General features: G+C 37.5%; 1 protein-coding gene across 1 annotated transcript; it reads right to left on the reverse strand.

The window, feature by feature from the left end:
* Positions 1-875: 875 nt before the first annotated feature.
* LOC140228056 (transducin beta-like protein 2) lies at positions 876-17,941 on the reverse strand. The gene is made up of 12 exons (XM_072308459.1): positions 17,745-17,941; positions 17,139-17,345; positions 16,067-16,118; positions 12,809-12,871; positions 11,624-11,732; positions 11,074-11,179; positions 10,272-10,358; positions 9,770-9,905; positions 9,066-9,115; positions 6,311-6,493; positions 5,336-5,522; positions 876-4,431 (listed from the first exon to the last, which is right to left on the reverse strand). Exons 1-12 carry the CDS (start codon positions 17,890-17,892, stop codon positions 4,374-4,376), a joined length of 1,386 nt encoding a protein of 461 aa, XP_072164560.1. The 5' UTR covers positions 17,893-17,941; the 3' UTR covers positions 876-4,373.
* Between the last annotated feature and the right edge of the window lie 935 nt (positions 17,942-18,876).

Consider the following 18,876-nt stretch of genomic DNA (forward strand, 5'->3'; position numbering starts at 1 on the left):
ATAATGCCTGGTGAGATGATCTTCTTGAGGACGAAGCGGCAGAGTCATATGGAGAAAACTGTTTGCTTGTTTGACTTTTGTTGTTGTTAGTTTTTGTCTTACACAACTGGTGCTAGCAAATGTTCAAGTGTGTATACACGTCTAAAACGTACAGAATCTTATGTAACGACGTCAGTTGAACTTCATGTAATCAAAACACCGAAACCAGAGTCCCCAGAGGACTCATAGTCATGTAATTATACTTTTATTGATCTAATTTGTTTTATTGACGTACATTTAATAGGTAAACGTGACTGTGTGGGTGACTCATACACTCAATAAGAAAGTCTGCTACACAGACTATCATGCTTTTTCGCAACAGATTCAAAGCCGAGGAGAAAAACACGCGATTACAAACTGCGATCCTCTTACTCCTCTTCTACTTTTTCCATCTTTCTTTTTTCTTTCTTCTCTTTTTCTCTTTTAATTTCTTCCATCACAAATAATCTTTTTCCTCTCCTTTTTGCCTTCTTTCTGCATCTTCAACTTTGTCTCTTCTTTTTTCCTTTTCATTATCTTCCTCTCCTATATTTTATGATACTACTGTTAAGATATCTCTCTCTCTCTATGTGTGTCATATACTAGTATACATATATATATATATATATATATATATATATATATATATATATACATGCACAAATATAAACATATGATATACTGTATATCTATCTTCATCTACCTCTTCATTAAACAATGCACAAAGTAAAGACAGCAGTTAGAAGGCCTACTCGCAAAAGCAATAACTTAGAGAGTGAATTTATATGTCATATTGTGGATCTATCTCATCCATTATCCAAACTGAAAATCAACAAGACATCAATCTTTGATAGATGTTTGCATTTCAAACCACAAGTTTATTAAGACAAGACATAAAATAAATTCAACTGCCAATGGGCAAGTGCAAGACATGAACACATTTCAACGCATTTACATGTCCTGGTGATGACAATGACAATTTGATCATAAAATGATAATTTTTTCTCAAAGATAAAAAGTCCAGCAAAAATTTAACTGCTGCAGCAAAGATTAGCAACAAACATGAACATCTCTGCCCCAATGGAAAAGAAAGCAAATGAAGAGAAAATGAAAATATGTGATTCCTTATTTCATAGACTTTGCAAAGATATTGCCTTACGTCTTGTTTATGAAAAAAAAAAATTGCATGTAGTTTGAGGTTTGCTAACATGTCAACAGGGTACACTTGGTTCAATGTTGCTGTACAATGTAATAACAATGGCGTTTATTTTTGGTATCATTATTCTCTCCTAACAGCTTTCAAAGTCTACCTTTTAATGTCACCTTAAAATTGGTTAAAATACAAATGTACCTTTCAAAAGCTATGGAGGTGGAGGACAATAAAACACATCTGTGTTCCAGACTTGGAAAAAAAATAATAAAACAGATTCAGCTCAAGAAGTAACGTTTGGCAGTGACAAGATTGCTACCACAAATATCCTGCAACACAGTCAACTTTGTAATAAGGCATCCAACTATCAATTCATATCATACTGAATGACGACCTTTTCTATTCACAAGTTTCAGGAACAGGGTTGAGTGTCCTAACAGTAAGCACACATCAAACATCTTTTGCAGAAACAAACAATGTTAGTTGAAACCTTCAATCAAAAGAGAAAGGCAAAGTAAGGAACCAACATCAGGACAGTATGAAAAGAACCTTATATTTTTTTTTCTCTTTTTTTTTTTGGGGGGGGGGGGTGGGGGGTGGGTGGGATCTTCTATAGTGAAAGGAATTTGTGAACTAACAGACATGGTATAAAACTGATGAGTGTCAACCATCCATTAGATGCTTCCTCTTCAGGGGACTGAAGTGAGAGACTGGTGAAAAGTTCAGAAGTACCTACCACTCCCATTCCTGAAAATTATTTTGCTATTTTCAGTAAGTATTCATTTTTTTTTTTATTCTTTCAACAGACTGGGCCTTTTGATATCATATCAACCATTGTGAATGCTTAGAAAATTGTGAAAAAACAGAGCAGGCCAGTGATATGTTTCCAAAATGGGAAGTACAAAGATTATGTGTCATCCTCAAAACGTCAATTCATACTGGTACCTACACAGCTATTTCATGTAAATAAAATTGCAGCATTGTGCAGGAATTTTCATGTTTAATCACATTAATGACGGTAAATACATATGTTTTCTTCTTTTTTTTAAAGAAGGGGAAGGATAATCAATTAACAGATGCAGAGTTGGTTTCTGCAACTGGAAGAGAGGAAGACAGGACAGATGGTGCTTTAGCCGAACATTACAAGGAACATGGAAAAAGCCAAGCACTGATTGCAACTGATTGACAAATTGCCCTACATCGACGTAGAGAATCAGAGATAAACCAGATAAGCACTGGTTTACAACAAAAATAGGTATGGTTTGACATTCTCATGAAAATGACTGCAAGCTTAGGAGTGTAATAAAGTGATGGCCAGAGGAAAAGGGCTATATTCGTTTGTACATCTGGTGACATGAAACTCAAATCATATCTGTATTGCTCAATGTAGAGTTGGAGAATTACAAAGATGTTCTCCTTCCCTGTATCTCTCTTTCTTACACTGTTTGGGTCTGTAAAAGTGGAAATTTTTTGAGATGCTGAAATTTTTGCACATTTCGCTCTAATTACTTTTTTTTTGCTTGCCATATATGTTGAAGTAGTTGATGTCTTTATTCCGTGGAATTAAAAACACGAAACTCTTCTTACCTGGCCGAGCATGAAAAATTAGTCACGCGAAAGTATCTATTTTTACAGCAATTGAGAACAGCTGACATAAAGTGTTAAAAACTCTACAGAAGACTGCATTAAATGGCAAAGCTGTAACATGAAAATAGTAACAATCAAGGGTTGAAAAAAAGAAAAGAAGCCAATGCACCTTTTAATTCCAAGTCTTTCATTTAAAAAGACACAGTAAAACATTGTGGTAGCTCAGTTTCTAAAATTTGTCACACTCTGCTGACGGGGTTGTATGATAGTATTTGAATGCATGAATAAAACACTCCAGCATACAAAAGTTGTCAGAATTATTCAGGCACTATCAAGAGATAAACAACCTACCATCATTATGCTACAAAAAAATTATATATATATTGTTAAAGATTTAATAAATCAAAAGGGTCTATGGGAAACGATGAGTATGAAAATTATGGTCACCCACAGTTCTTTATCTTATCATTCATTAAAAGCATTTGGCATTTAGTTTCAACTCTGACTATGGCAGCATGTAGGACCATCAGATTTGTCAAATTGGAAACACTGCTAAACAATGCTTTCACTACATGATTATCTATTTGTGTCGACGACAGAGCACTTGTGTCTAGTATTTTGACCATATTTCATTCTATGAGAGCTCAATGAAGCTGTAAGTTTTTGCTTAAAAAAAACCCAAACAAATATACATCACAAAACAGCTGTACTTCTATACTCCAACAGAAGTATAGCTACTTTAATACATACATGAACTTTTTATTTTCTGACAAGGAACACCCATTTTCTGTGCAAGTCTGGTGGATATTACAGGGCATTGCACCATTGGAAAGTTACTACTTCAACATTGCAGAATTCCTTTGTAAACAAATAATCTGGAGAAAAAGAATGCCTTTAAAGTGGCAAGTCAATTCATAAGAGCTACAAGGAGTGAACTTGGGTGAGAAATTAATGTCAAATCTGACAATCTACTGCTGTAATTTTGTATTTCTTTAATTTAGTCACCATCATAGAGGTAAACATGTACTTGTTTACAGACTTCTTGCTATGTTTTATCATTCAAAATTTTCTGCAGCTTACTAATTTCAAGCCCTGAGTTGATATGATGTGAGAGGGCTGACAATGGAAACACTGACAAGATTGAAACGGTCTTGATACAATTACGCTTTAAAGTAAAAACTAATTGACTGTTTTGAGTAAATTTATGTAACGTTTATGAAGACTTCACTACACAGAATTGGCACAATGTTCGCTCTGCATTCACAAACACACACCCAAAATTTACTTGAACACTACAAGGAAACCCTATAAACCAAACTGTTTCTTAACACAAAACTCGGCAATAAACAGTTATCATCTTGTCTCTTTTTTTCACTTGTGTATTGAATATTCATGAAAATCTTGCTTGCTGTAACTAGACTCTGTTCATATGAGTGCTTCTTACACCAATATTTGCCCATTCAGAAACCTTGTTGTATCCAACCCTTTCCAGCGATAGAAACGACACAAAGTTATTGTGGAATGATATCAGTAAGATCTTTTGTTGTTTTTTCCTCTCAAAGTCACTGAAAGCCTTCACAAGGCACCTAATGAGAGAGCTCAATCTCCTTCTACTGCACTATGTCCCCGCTGGAGTCTCCTCGGTGTTCAAACCAAGTATCGTGTCAATCTGCTCCCTGTAGTGGAGAGAAACCAAAAAGAAGAAAGAAAAGAAAGAAGAGGAAGGAGAAGACAAGGAAAGGAAAGAGAAAGAAAAGGAAGAGGTAAAATAAGGAAGAGAGGAGAAGAAAAAAAAAAGAAGATGAAGGAGAAATTGAAAACAGATGAAAAAGGGAGAGAAGTGACGGAGGAGAAAATGAGAAGACAAAGAAAGAGGAAGAAAAGAAGAAGAGTCACAGAAAACATAAAAAGGATGGAAAAGAAGCAGAAGAGGAGGTTTATAAAAAATAGAGGAAAAATATGATGAAAATTACGAAGAAGAAAATCACAATGCTGTTTCATTATACAGTTACAGTAATCTGAAAACATTTGACCTTAAAGGATCTAGTATGTGTATTTTTTTTTTCCAACTACATGACAAGTGATGTTCCAAAATCTTTACAACTCATCGAAAGTCTTTGTAATCACATAGCATTGATTGCATTCTTTAAAGCGGAAAGCATTTCATGGCAACCAATGTGAAACTGAGATTGCTTGGGAATGCATAGACAAACTTCACTTTGTAAATATTTCACACATTTTTCGTCACAGCTCGAACTTCACCTTCAAATATCATGGCATCAATTTTCACAAGACACGGTTCTTGAATGCTTATTCTACCTTTAAACAGAGAGCCTAGCATTTCAATTGCATGCAACAAAAAAAACCCAAATATGATGTGCAGGATAATCATACATCTGAATTACATATATGCTGTACTGAATCATGTACAGATTCAAAGTCACACAGGAAATTCTAAGATCTAAATCACGCAGTTCGTTTTGCTTATAAAGAGACACAGTGGCAAGTTTGTTTAATAGGATAAAATCAGTAGACTGGCAGAAACAAAAATTGTCATGTGACTTAGTCAAGATGGCTGACCTGATTGATGTAATCTGATATTCTAATCTCTCCTTCATTGCTCCTGATGTCGTCTTCTTCTGCTTTGCTTCGAGGTCGGTGACCTGGGCCCTCAGACCAATGATGTTGTGGAAGACTCTCATGAAGCGGTCGCCCGTGGATACCAGGAACTTCCCACTCGGGTCAAAGCCAATCTTTGCTATACTCTCTGAGAAGATGATTTGAAATTATCAATATATATTGTAAGTAAGCTCGTAGTTGAATTTCAGGCCATAGGCAGAACTAGGTCCTATAATTTCAGGACTGTGTTGGCAAATTATTTGCACGCTGCCATGAATGCAGTTACCGTGGTAACTACTGACATGCTAGCACTTGACTGGTTGTTACCAACCTGCCACCACTGACACTATGATTACTGCATGATGAAGTTGTTGAGAACTGGTCAGATAAGCGGAACACTAGTGGTGGCGATAGATGAAGCAAGTCAGAATACGGTGATAACGAGATTCTTTTCCCTCTAAGTGAATAATGACCCTAACAATCAACTTGATCTTCATCCCAACCCTGAATTAATCTTAACCTTAACTTCACCTTGAACTTGACCATAAAAGGTAAATCTAATCCTCAATTTGACCTTTACTGTAACCCCCTACATGATATTGAACCTTGCCCTAAACCTTTTGTCTAACCAAATCCTCAAATTGATACGGAACTTAGCCTTTGACATGACTTTAACCCTAACCTTCTTCTTGATGGACCAAGACATGAACCAAAATCACTGTTAACGATTTGGGAACAATCAATAAAAACTACATGTGTCTATGATACTCTTTGAAATAGTTCCTGTCACTGTCATATCCCACTTACTATCACACTAATCAAAAGCAACTATCACAGCAACAGCGTAATAGCTGTAAGGATTTCTAGCTGTTGCCATGGTAACTGCAAGTATCCATGAGGCTGATGCAAGGAGGAGCAAAATGACTAGAGACTCACGGGAGTGGACGTCCTTAAACTCTTCCTCCTCCTGTTTGCCGTCAGCGCTGTAGATCCAGACATCGGTCCCCTGGGCGATGGCCACACTGTAAGAGTCTGCAGACAGGGTGATGAGGCTTGGACCTCTGTGAGGGTACTGACCGGTCAGCAGCAGGTAAGGGTCTTGCTGCTTGTTGTACTCCACTGTCATGAACAAAGAAAATCATATTAAGTATCTGACATGAAGGTCACCCAGCTGTTGCACTTTTCTTTTAATACAAGCCAAGAAATACAACTGATAAATCAGTAAAAGGTCAAGCACAATTCACAAATTTGACAAGGTGTTTAACTTGGTCATGCTTCCCATACACTAGCCAATGAAAATGCTGTGACATTTATTTAATGTGACTGTAGTGCTGTCGAATAACTGATATTCAATATTTGGTTTATGCAACATCACTGGTTTCACGTTTTTGTTGAACATTTTTTCTTCCTGCCTAAACTTAGATGTATCAAGATGTTAATATTTCTAAAGAACCTGCAAACAAAAGAAAACTAGAAATGTCGCTTTGGCGACTGGTATGCCTCCGCCATAATGCATGATTTTCCCAATAGGTCTAGATAGTACATGTGGACAATGTGTGATTACATTTTCACAAAATTGGCAAAATATTGAAATGACAAGTTTGTCACAAATGTGTTGAATGTTCACCTTCCTTGACCTAGGTTTAATTGGATGAATAGGAGAGCATGTATCTAGGGATTTAAGGACTTTAACTCGACTTTGACCCATTCATACATTTAGGCATTGAGTAATTTTCAAGGTACAGGTGTGGAGAAAAAGTGCAATTTCTGAATTGAATAGTAAATTGTTACCATTTTCATCTGGCCCTTGACCCTAAAATTCATAAGATAATCACTTTCAGGTAGAACATGCATAATATGTACTAAGTTTCAAGATAACTTGAGCCACTTCCGAGATATGGAGGAAAAAGTTAGTTCAGCACTTTCACTTGATCTTTGACCTTTTGAGGCAAAAAAAGAAGAAAAAAAAAACTTTCCAGAGAATTTCTATTAGGTTACACATGTATGCATACACCAAGTGTAAAAAAAAAATAACCCTGCTGGCATTGCATGATAGGAGGGAAATAGTAAAATTTTGAAGTGTTGCACTTGACCTTTGACCCCTGACCTTTGACCCCATGAACCCTACATTCTCTAGATAATCACTTCCAGTCAGTATATGTATATACTATGTTCCATGAAGATACCTTGAACAATTTTCCAAGGTATGGAGAAAAAAAAAAGTTTTAATATTTTTACTTGATCTTTTGACCTTTGACCTTTGGCCTCATGACCCAAACTTTCACCAGAGAATCTTAATTGGGTAATACATGTATACACTAAGTTTCAAGAAAATATCTTCAGGCATTCAATAGATATGGTGGAAATAGTGAAATTTTATGTATTTGACCCTGACCTTTTGACCTTTGACCTTTGACCTCATGACCCAAACTTTCACCAGAGAATCTTAATTGGGTAATACATGTATACACTAAGTTTCAAGAAAATATCTTCAGGCATTCAATAGATATGGTGGAAATAGTGACATTTTATGTATTTGACCTTGACCTTTTGACCTTTGACCTTGAACATGTGCACCCAAAAGTTGATAGGCACAACTTCACCCCCTAATACACATACATGCCAAGTTTCATTAGGATACCTCAACGGGTTTTGATAGTTACCTTGTCCACAAAATTCATTACGGACGGACGGAAGGACGGACGGACGGACGGACGGAAGGACGGATGGACGGACGGACGGACGGACGGACGGACAACCCGAAAACATAATGCCTCCGGCACCACTTCGTGGCGGAGGCATAAAAAAGACAACTTGCTTTCAGAGTCTCTAGAATTTCAAATTGATAAAGAATTTCCCAACAAATAACATACAGCAACACAACTTCAAATGACACAGGGAAGTTCATTCAATTTAGCTAGCAGTAAAAGTGTGTAGAGCACATTTTTTGTGGGTACTGTATAATATTTAATTTTATTATATAATTAGACTTGAAAGTCAATTTTGCAAGTGTAATTTTTATTTCAGGGTCCAAAACTCCAGCTGTATTGGAAAGAGAAATGAGAATTATAATTTTTCAGGTGAAGTCTAGTGATTTCACACTTTGGAGACAAACAATGCACATGGCATTTGTGTAAAGGCAGGCAATATTTTATTGTTGTTAATTACACAGATATAAAAGACTGTGAAACATACCATTTATACCATGTACAAATAAGATTGAAGTATAACATCAAACACATATTTTTCTTTTGTGTATGTACATAGTTGCAAACTTGTTTGCATACAATTTACTAATCATTCTCAAGAAAGTTACCAGTAGTGGGTTGTTTAGCATAGAGCACAGAGTATATTTATGAAAAATATAATAATAATGATAACAAGCAGAATCTTACGAGGATTAAACAGCAGTTACATGCTGAAATTACTAATAATAACTAGATTTTACTAATAAATGGTTGGCAGCTATGTGTGTATGTAAATTTGAATTTGAACTTGAACTTGAAAAAAATGTATGTTTCATTCTTTAACTTATCTATCTATTCATTTATTATTGTATTGAAGAGTCATTTGAATGAACAACATCGCAAACAGGTGGACTGTGATGACTGTGACATCTTTCTTTATATTGAATACATTTGCTTTCATCATCTTTTTTAATCATTCTCTTTAAAAGAGAGCAGACATTTACCATCCGTGTCCCACAACTTCCAGGTCCCATCCTTTGAAACAGTAGCCATTCTAAGGGTGTATTATAAAGAAAAGAAAGCAGCATTATATCAAGGAATATAGTAACAAAGTGAAAAAGTGTGTGACATTGTAAGACACAATTAACAATGTACATTAGTGCAAGGAAAAAACCACCCATGGCCTTCAATCAAACAGCATTTCATTCTAGTAAAAATATATTTTTCATGTCTTCCACACTAAATACAGATGCATCATTAAAACGCTTCATTTGCAAATGCCAAGTCTATCAGCATTATTCTTCTATAATCTTCCTCTATAGGACTTATCATGAAAACAGCTAAAGATATCCCATCTTTCATGGCTGTTATGTGAAAATCCATTAATAGTAGCCCATCATCCAATATTCTTTAGAAATTCATAGGCTAATCTGAAAGTATTTCATCAAAGAATGGGAAACAAAGATATACACTTTCAGAACAGCAAACCATACACTCTGTATGATTCAATGTCATCATACACATGACTTGGTCTCTCTCTTGTTATCACTTTGGTTGCTCTCTTTTTTTTTTTCCATGTCAAATCTCGAATTATGATCTGTATGACTGTATTTACTCCTTCACCCTTCCACTAAATGGTGGCTAATATGAATTAAGTCACATGCTGGATAAAATGCAGCTGGTATCACAGCTTTAACCCTTGACCAACCTGCTTGAGTCGATGTTGAAGGAGAAGTAGTAGACACTGGCTTTGTGACCTTTCAACTCCATGGCCCTGCTGACCTCCTTGAAGTCTCCTCCCTTTGTAAAGACGACCTCCCACACTTTGACATCGGGGGTGAAGCCTGTCAGAGTTCAACACACACAGAGAGCTTTCTAAACTTAACACCAAACATCTCTGCAGCAAACTCCTACACTGCACTTAATTTTAAAGTTGCCTTCAATATGTAATGCAAAAGAAAGAAAACATCCAAAATAGTGATATTTTCCTTAAAATTAAATGAAATTTTAGATTAGAAACTTTTAAAATGTTTTGAAGAAGCAGCATCATTGCTGAACTTCTTCTCTTTTGTTTTTTGATGAACTCACAAAGATGAAATTCCATTGTTTCTTCATACCATTCTGGTGTCATTACGGTTAAGCAATGATAATTTTTTTGTGAAGGGGAGTAAAAGCTCGTAGTTTCCACGGCAATAAAAGGATAGACTTACCACAAGAAGCCACAAATCTACCACAGGGTGAGACAGCAGCATAGTTGTTGCTCATGTGGTGAGTGTCCAGGGTGGCCAGTATCTCTCCTAGAGTAAAAACATACACATACAGGAAAAACAGTAAACATGAGACACTGTAAAATGGCTGGGAAGAAGGCTACTTGGGTCCAGCTTGTTCTGCCAAAACCCAACACTGCATCACATGACACACAAAAGCATGTACACACTCACCCTTGTTGTGTATTCAGTGATAACAATTTTCTACTATTCTTTTTAGTTCACTGAATGCTATGATGCACATTGTTTAGATTTATCTGGTGCAAAAGTCTATGGCAATTTTCTTGGCTATAGCTGTCAATTTAATTCTGTACATTTATCACATAAGCTACGGAAGTTGACTAGTATAATAGCTAAAGCATACCCCTCCCCTAAATGTTTTCAAGGTCACAGAATAGGGTTGGGTTCATCACTGGTTCTGGTCGGCAGTTTGAGCTATCTAGGAGGCAATAGAGTGCCAATGTGTGATGTCGTAGCCACACATCACCATGGAAACTTGTTCTTAACAACGTCACATGGACTGAGTGTTTCTGTCTGCACCTGGTTCAAACCCAATCTATAACAAAAGACTGTGACACCATCACTTTGGTACTCTATTGTTTTTGTGACCATTGTCTGGAAATAAAGCAGTTATCCAGAGGTATTTGTCCCAGGGGTGACGATTGGGGGGGGGGGGGGTGAAGAGGTAACATTTCAGGGGGCTATTGTCATCTATTTTTCCCTATCAAGCTCTTAAGAGACTAACCTTTGGTGTTCAGGACCTGGATTGTTGTGTCTCTGTACGCAATCATCACAAAACTGCCACTAGCGTTGGATCCGATGCCAATACTCAGGATGTCCTGGTCTCGACTCTATGACAAGGAAATCATTACAAAGGGTAAGGCTAACCTTGAAAGCAAAAGGTTACACTTTTAATGATACATTTATTACAGGGGTAGAAATAAACGGTGACTGAACAATGAATGTCTGAATAGGTTTAAAAGATCAGTACCAATAATAGCAGAAAAACAACGACAATCTTAACAAGATAAAATAATCAGAATACTGATTGAACAATAAAAATTGAAGCAAGTTCATTTAGTCAAATAATATGTCAACCATCAATCCAACAATTTGGGTAATTTGACATGACTTGTTAATCAGTATCTCATGCTTGCATGAAATCTCACATAGATATTAAAGCCAGTTACTGTTACATCTCATTGGCATCCAAGTTTGGCAAGAAAGTTGAAATTTTTGCGACCTTGACAAAGAAGAGAAGCTAAGAAAAATTAAAGGTGATAGTGTTTCCTTACCTTGGGAAAGTCCAAGACCTGGCTTATCTGAGTTGAGGAGCCATCCTCCTTCTTTCCCAACTTGAAGACACGAATGCAGTTACCATTGGCGAGACTGGTGATGAAGGACCTATTAAGGCAAATGTACAGTCCATGAATTTATTTGATGAATGGTTACATTAATTTTGCTTTCACTAATCTAAAGGGAACGTATAGTTTTGGTTGAGACTTATCTTCAGGTTCATAACTTTTGTCGTGAGATAATGAGAAACCTCTTATGAAATATGAAAGGGCATGCAATTCCAAGGATTAAACGTTTATTTGATGAAAATTGGTCTTGAAATGGCTGAGATATCCAAAAAAACGATCTTAACAAAATCGACAGCCCACAGGTTTTATTAGAATCTCTTTATTTTACTTTGTTTTTGGATATCTCAGTCATTTCATAACCGATTTTCATCAAATGAACTTTGGATTCCCCTTAGAATTGTATGCTTTTTGACACTTCATTGAGTGGTTTCTAAATATCTCGCAAAACATTCAAAGCTGAATACTCATGTCAACAAGTACTGCACAGTCCCTTTAATACACATGTTCATGAGGGTAAAAAGAAAAAACAAACACACATGCTCATTCTAATGGCAATAGTTACCAATTCATTTTGCCCATATCATGACTAGCACCAACTGTGGATTTTTTTCACTCCCTTGAAGAAACACTGGCATTACCAGGTATTTACTTCTGTACTGATGATCACACTCTCCCATCCCTCCACTCCCCTTGGGTAAATAATCTAATGATAATTCAATATTTTGCAATGAGACACATGGAGAAAATGAATCGTTATTCCCATGATTCTTCAGCATTTTTGTTTGTTTGCTTGATTTCAAAGATGTCCAAAGCAACAATTAGACTTTTTACCAATTTGTACAATTATTACTATCCACTAATATTAGGATGAGCAACATAAATGTGCTACTAATAAAATAAACATCAATAATTCTGTTGTTGTTGTTGTTGCAAAACTAACTGCAATATTTGAAAGTAATTAAATTTTCTCTCTCTATTTTTTTTTTTTTTTTTTGTAATGTCATTTAATAAGTTTTATGACTTCAGACTAGTCAATATTCTTTGGAGAGATACACCGCAATGTTAATATTTCACCATTGGAAGTATGAACAAACTAGAAATTATGGGTCAACTCACTTGCAGTCCGGGCTGAACTTGATGTTTGTAGCATGGTCATACTCCACATTTCCTCGAACGCATCTAAAAAAAAAATGAAGAGAAAAAAACATTATTTCACGGGGCAAATGATAATATACACCTTCCCATGGAGTGAAGTTTTCAAATAATTGCAGTCAGAAACATCAAAAGATTGAAAAGTCTAAAATTGTAACACATATCAGAGGAATGATCACTTGAGAAATAAAAATGACATTAAAAGAAACGAAAATGAAGATCAATTCATGATTCATTCTATGTGTTTGTGCAAATGTTTCATGAATGAATTGGCCAAGTCTCATAGCACATACTACCAACAATGTGAACATTTTCTGTTGGAATGGAAGTACTTAACAAATGCTCAATTCAACTGAAATCAGTATAGAGAAATCATACATAGTGAATTCAAAGTCTTCTTAAAGGCAGCCGGTCGTCGCAGGCGATTCGCAGCTCAGTAGAAAAGCACGACAAGCTGCTCCTCCCGTTATTGTACCCCCGTACGTACCGAATGCCGAACACAATGCTACGCAGCGCACCAGCGAAAACCAGATGGGGCACGAGCGCCGTGCGAGCTGTCCACTGTAATTTCAACATGGACGCCCGAATACCTACCGAATGGGTGCATGCACAACACCGCACAACAGCCACGCGCATGAAAATCTCTCCCGGTCCGCGACACAACAAGTAGTGAGAGCTGTCGGGTGTACGTACGTATCTGGCTCCAGTCTCTGTTTATATGCACTATGGTGCCAATTTTAGCAATCTAAGCAATAATATTTCAAAATGTCTGAAAATATTATATAACAATATCATAAATTATTCATATATTACGTTGTTTAATATTTGGTATTTATAAATATGCTTTGATGAAGAAATATTAAAACTCTAAGCTTCATGTATAGCAAGTTGCAATGCATATGGCCATATGGCAGGTTGTTATGATCTCATCGTGCAATGTTGTCTGCTGCGTCAGCTGCATATGTTATACGTACAGCTTACAGTACTTTGGGCCGGATCATAACATAACAAAGTTGATAGAAAGTCGTCGGTACCGGTATGTCAATATCAATATTGTGTGTGGTATGCGTGTACTGTTTGCAATAAAAAGTGCTGTACTGTTTCGGCTTAGCCTTGGCTTTGGTTTAGTAATGAAACCTCACAATGGAGATCAAACAGCCGTCCAACTCGAGGCAACGTATCTACTTGTTTGACGCTATCGACGAGTGGAGAACGCAGAGAGACGTGTTCTTAGCTGGAGGACAAGTAAGAGACCAGAGGGGGAGGCTTCAGCGTCAGCGTGCCGATGAAACATTTGCTTTCCACTTGCTGGAGTTGCATGAACAGTTTTGCAGGAATTTTTATTTAGAATGTGCAAATTCGTGTTACGACATGCACGGTGGAATTGTGTTGCCACGGCTTACGCCAATCAAGCAACCCCAGCTGGCCAAGTCAACAACTTCAAGGAATCCAGATCCAGATGATGTGTAAGTAGAAGTCTACACATGAATCAATGATTGAAGTGGAATGACTTTTTCTAACCTAGTATCAGTAACTTTAGGGCATTTGCGTTTGATCGACAAGTAGGCCTATTTTTCTATGTATAATTCCGCGAAAAACTTTTCTAAGTTCTCAATTATGTCAAATTATGATAATGCCGTAATTGAAATGACATTTGCTGGGTCAGTTTAATGTCATTAGTCCCATTAAATGAGAAGTTTTTCATATCAATCATGATTCATGTTATGCAAATTCCCCAAGAATATGATTTAGGATTTGCAAATAAATTTTTAAAAAATGAATAGATCTATCGCAAGCTCCATCACACATGTAGTCTAGTAACCCAATAGATCTGGTAGAACTCTAACGTTTAAACAGGGGAACTATAGGTTCAAAGATGATAGATCTAACAATAATAGATTCTAGTTTAGGCCCTACTTCGACTTGAAGGTATGTCGGTTGGTGCACGGCCCCCTTCTACCACGGCAACAGGTACACTGTGCAGTGCAACTGTGGCCGTTGGCCCTGCACGGGCACAGTCGCTTCCCCGTCCTGAATTTACACACGCCAGGGCAAGTATGGTTGGACCTACTACTAATCGACCGCCTAATGTTTATCTGCTTGATAAGAATATTTAACACTGAAATTCACGTAAAAAAACTTGACCTACGTGATTGAGAAAATCCAGCTCTATCAAATGCCGTTGTTCCGTTTTCGATTCGAAGTTTCAGTGCAAAAATATCACCGACGAACTTGCGTGGCCTCGTTTCAGCTCCCCGCGTTAAATCGCGTTATTAGGATCGACCGCTGTTTTTGCATTGACAATGCACGCAAACCGAGTTGTATTGAACACCGTGTTGTACGAAGCTTTTTAGAAGCCTTTTAGAAACTTCCATAGACATTACATTGTGCTGTCATTACGATTCGGTGAAAATATTCATTCGAAATTTTATCCTTGATTAAAACCATTAATGAACAATGAATTATCGCATTTTCCCACACCATCCTCATCTTCATTCTGTGCTTTGCGCGCAGAGAAGTGCGTACTAAGTGTTCAGTGCACGAATTATACGTGGTCGGTTTCAATAAGGGTGGTCGATATGTAGTAGGGCTACCATACAAGACACAGGGTCTCCGACCCAATCGTCCGCGTTCAGAATGGACAACTCGGCGGTAATATCCGCTACCCATGACGATGTGTCATCGTCCATGATGGCCACCCTACCTATATATAATCTGATCTGACGATTACAGTGTTGTAGTTAACGAGTGACGACGATCGACGGTGCGATGAAGAGAAGGCGTACACTGTAGTCGTACGAAGTATAGGCAGCTAGCTACTATAGCTCATGCGAACATTGCATCACACAGTACATACAGTATACCATACATTCAATTCACATTACACAGAACATACTCCCCGCGCTCAGATCAATCAAGCGAGCAAACAAGATACTATAGCGCGATACATTGCTTTAGGGACGTCTTGCGCACACACACATTTTGCTTCGTAGCAACTTCGGAAGCGAGTTTATGTGCTGCCGCCCGCGGCTGAAATATGTCCATGTATCCTCGCGACTGGGTGTCTTTAAGCAATATTCAGGCAGGATTTTTAATGAATACTGCCACCTTTAAGAGTTTTTACTACTTTTTTTTTTAATGATGTCACAAGATATCCCTTTTTTCTGAAATGAATTGTTGGTGAACATTGATAAAACAAAATAGATTCAAGTCAATACTCACTTGTGCTCTTTGTCCTTGAATTCTTTCACGCTCCACACCCGCACTGTCCTATCTGGAAAATAAAGACCAAAACATGTTGAACAAAATGGTGACAATGAGACATAGATGAAAGCTCAACCGTAACTACAATTTACACCTTTGAAAAGGGGGCAGGGAACTATAGACCATGTGGTTTCCCTCACCTGGATCATACACTGTATCTTGTTGCTTCCTTGCCAGCTGATATCAGATAAGACATTAAAGAATCAAAACAAAAAGACAACTGGAGCACACAGGATATTATAGCACTTAACATAAAGAAATAAAGTCCCCTAATTCTCTCCTCACAATCTACTCTATAATCATCAGTAATTGATTGCAAACATTTCAACTTTGATTATGAAGGACAAAGGCGATATCATACCAGTTCCTTATGTGAGCGTATTTCCACTTACTTTTTTGGATTCAAGAAGCATTCACAAAACCTGTTAATATAAATACAAAAAGCATATCTATGTATTTAAGTGCTGACAACTGGTAATCTGTGATTGGACAGTTTGCAATATCTTAAGACACTATGTAGATTGCTAACAGAAATCTATTATCAGTTCAGATGAACACATATGATCAGAATAGTCCACTGCTATAGTATCTTACCATTTGAACTGATCTTTACATATCAAACACTCACCTAATTAATACTTTGAACACGAGCTGTAGATACAGAAGCAAATCATCTCTATCTCAGCTCATCATGGCTATGGACTCTTGTAACAGAACTAGATCAGGCAAATTCTTCACATGATATGTATACTATGATCTTTACTACTTTGGCAAAAGGAAGCATGTGCCAGAAGTATCGAGTGAAATTGATGAGGAAACCGAGTTTGTTGTTTACATTCATATTAGTGAAATGTTTGAGGTCTGGGCATGTCATTTCTCTAAGACGATGATTGTTTTAGCTCCAAACTTGACACTGAAGTGGACCACATCATGTCCCATTCAGAAAAATCAAAATTCAGATTTGAACAATTTACTGTTCCTCTTTATTGAAGTATGGAAGAAATGCGTAAGTGGTGTTTCATCCCTGTACCTTCACTGCAAGAAGCCAGATATTTGCCATTGATGCTGAAGTCCATGTCCAGCACATTTTGGCTGTGGTCCTTGAGGGAGGATGCCAGGAGAGGATGGGAGTATGCCTTCTGGGATGCCTTCTTGTTGCCCGGGAGACCAGACTTCTGCTGCTTTTTTGCATTCTGATTGGGTTTCTTCTCCTTCACTGGTTTTTCTTCCTCTTGCTCTGTGTATTGTAAATTGAGAATATATTTGATGCGCAAAATCAAAATACATTGTACTTGCTGGAAAGCCTAGACTGTCACTCACCCCGCACGCTGCACAGCTACAGCTGCTCAGTCAATTCTATAGACATCTACACTCACTTGAGTTGAAAAGCACACAATAGGAAAAATGTTACTATAAAAGAATAGAAGCACATTTGTACATCCTGTAACAACAACATCAGATTTATAAGAAGAAAAGGAAGACTACTACAGTACTAGAGTTCAGGGGCCTGTTTCACAAAGAAGCCAAGATCCTATTCTAGATTGATATCTCAACTTTGTCAAGTGTTATTCTCAGAACAACTCACATATCTACGAACGTACATTATTTTCTACATCTGGGACTACACAAAGCTTACGTGTCTCTTCGTCCGGCTTTCCTCGTCCAAAGCCGCAGACCAGCATAAAAAGCAGAATAATGGCTCCCAGAGACAGCGTGACGACCACGACAGAAAAGGGAGCAGTTGAATCGATTGGAGTGATGACTTCTTGGTCGGCCATTTTCATTCAAATATTCGTCTTGCTTGTCTTTCGTTCAGAGCTGAATTACACACGGCAAACGTGATTCCCGTGAATTTGAATTCGATTACGGTCATGTACACCTCGATCGACACTGCACTTTTTACACGTCACGAATACTCATTCAGCCCCTCCCCCGGGAATTGGGGGGGGGGGGGGGAGGGGGATTGAATATTCTATCTAGAGCGGAGGGAGAAACGGGGTCAGTGAATGTAAATATCTGTAAAAAGGTCATTCTCAACTACACACAACAAAACCAACAAAAAAGTAACTCAACCCTAATGAAAATAGCATGACTTTTTATCATAAGTCGGTACTTTGAGCAAAATAATTTGGCAGGGATATTTTTACACTTATTGACAACTCCTGTGTAAAATGAGATCATACTGTTTAATGCACGAGTGAGCACACATCAAACACGAAATCGTCACTTAATTTCCACAAAAGTAACAAAATTCATTGCTGGCCGGGGGGGGGGGGGGGGGTTGTTTTTGGTGAATGTTTACGTGCTGTTGTTTTATTATCAATTGTTTGACCCCATTATGCCATGCAGTAGGCCTATGTTTTTGGCATTTTTTTTTTTTTTTTGGCGTGCTCACTATAGGCCTATATCGAACCCGTATCAGGGCAATTGTGTACACCCAAGGGCAATTACCCCCCCCCCCCCCCGGCTAAATTGAGGCCTACTGGTTAGTGATAACAGGTTCAGGGGAAGGGTCTGGGGTAGGGTGTGAGGGGTTAATTGCCCTAGAACCCACTCAACCACAATACAAGGACTCTATGTTCTTACAACAGGAGCTGTTATGATAGGCCCTACATAGCCTATCGTTGGTAACAATATCTGATGTCAATTCTTTTAATAAACTTCGTTGCTTCTATACGGTTATAGGAGGTTTAAACATTATCACCTCCCCCAAGTAGGAGAGTTGATCGTACAACCGGACGCTTTTTTTTTTTTTCGTGGCTCTGAAT

Source organism: Diadema setosum, chromosome 4 (genome assembly GCF_964275005.1).
Source record: "Diadema setosum chromosome 4, eeDiaSeto1, whole genome shotgun sequence".
Lineage (NCBI taxonomy): Eukaryota > Metazoa > Echinodermata > Echinoidea > Diadematoida > Diadematidae > Diadema > Diadema setosum.

What these genes read in the sequence shown, in the direction of transcription:
- LOC140228056 (XM_072308459.1), bottom strand. Translation starts at nt 17,892, where the DNA reads ATGAAAATGGCCGACCAAGAAGTCATCACTCCAATCGATTCAACTGCT. An exon ending in AGGTCTTGGACTTTCCCAAG is followed by an intron (nt 11,180 to 11,623) that starts GTAAGGAAACAC and finishes TCCTTGTCATAG; the next exon opens with AGTCGAGACCAGGACATCCT. An exon ending in CCAGGTCCTGAACACCAAAG is followed by an intron (nt 10,359 to 11,073) that starts GTTAGTCTCTTA and finishes TTTTTACTCTAG; the next exon opens with GAGAGATACTGGCCACCCTG.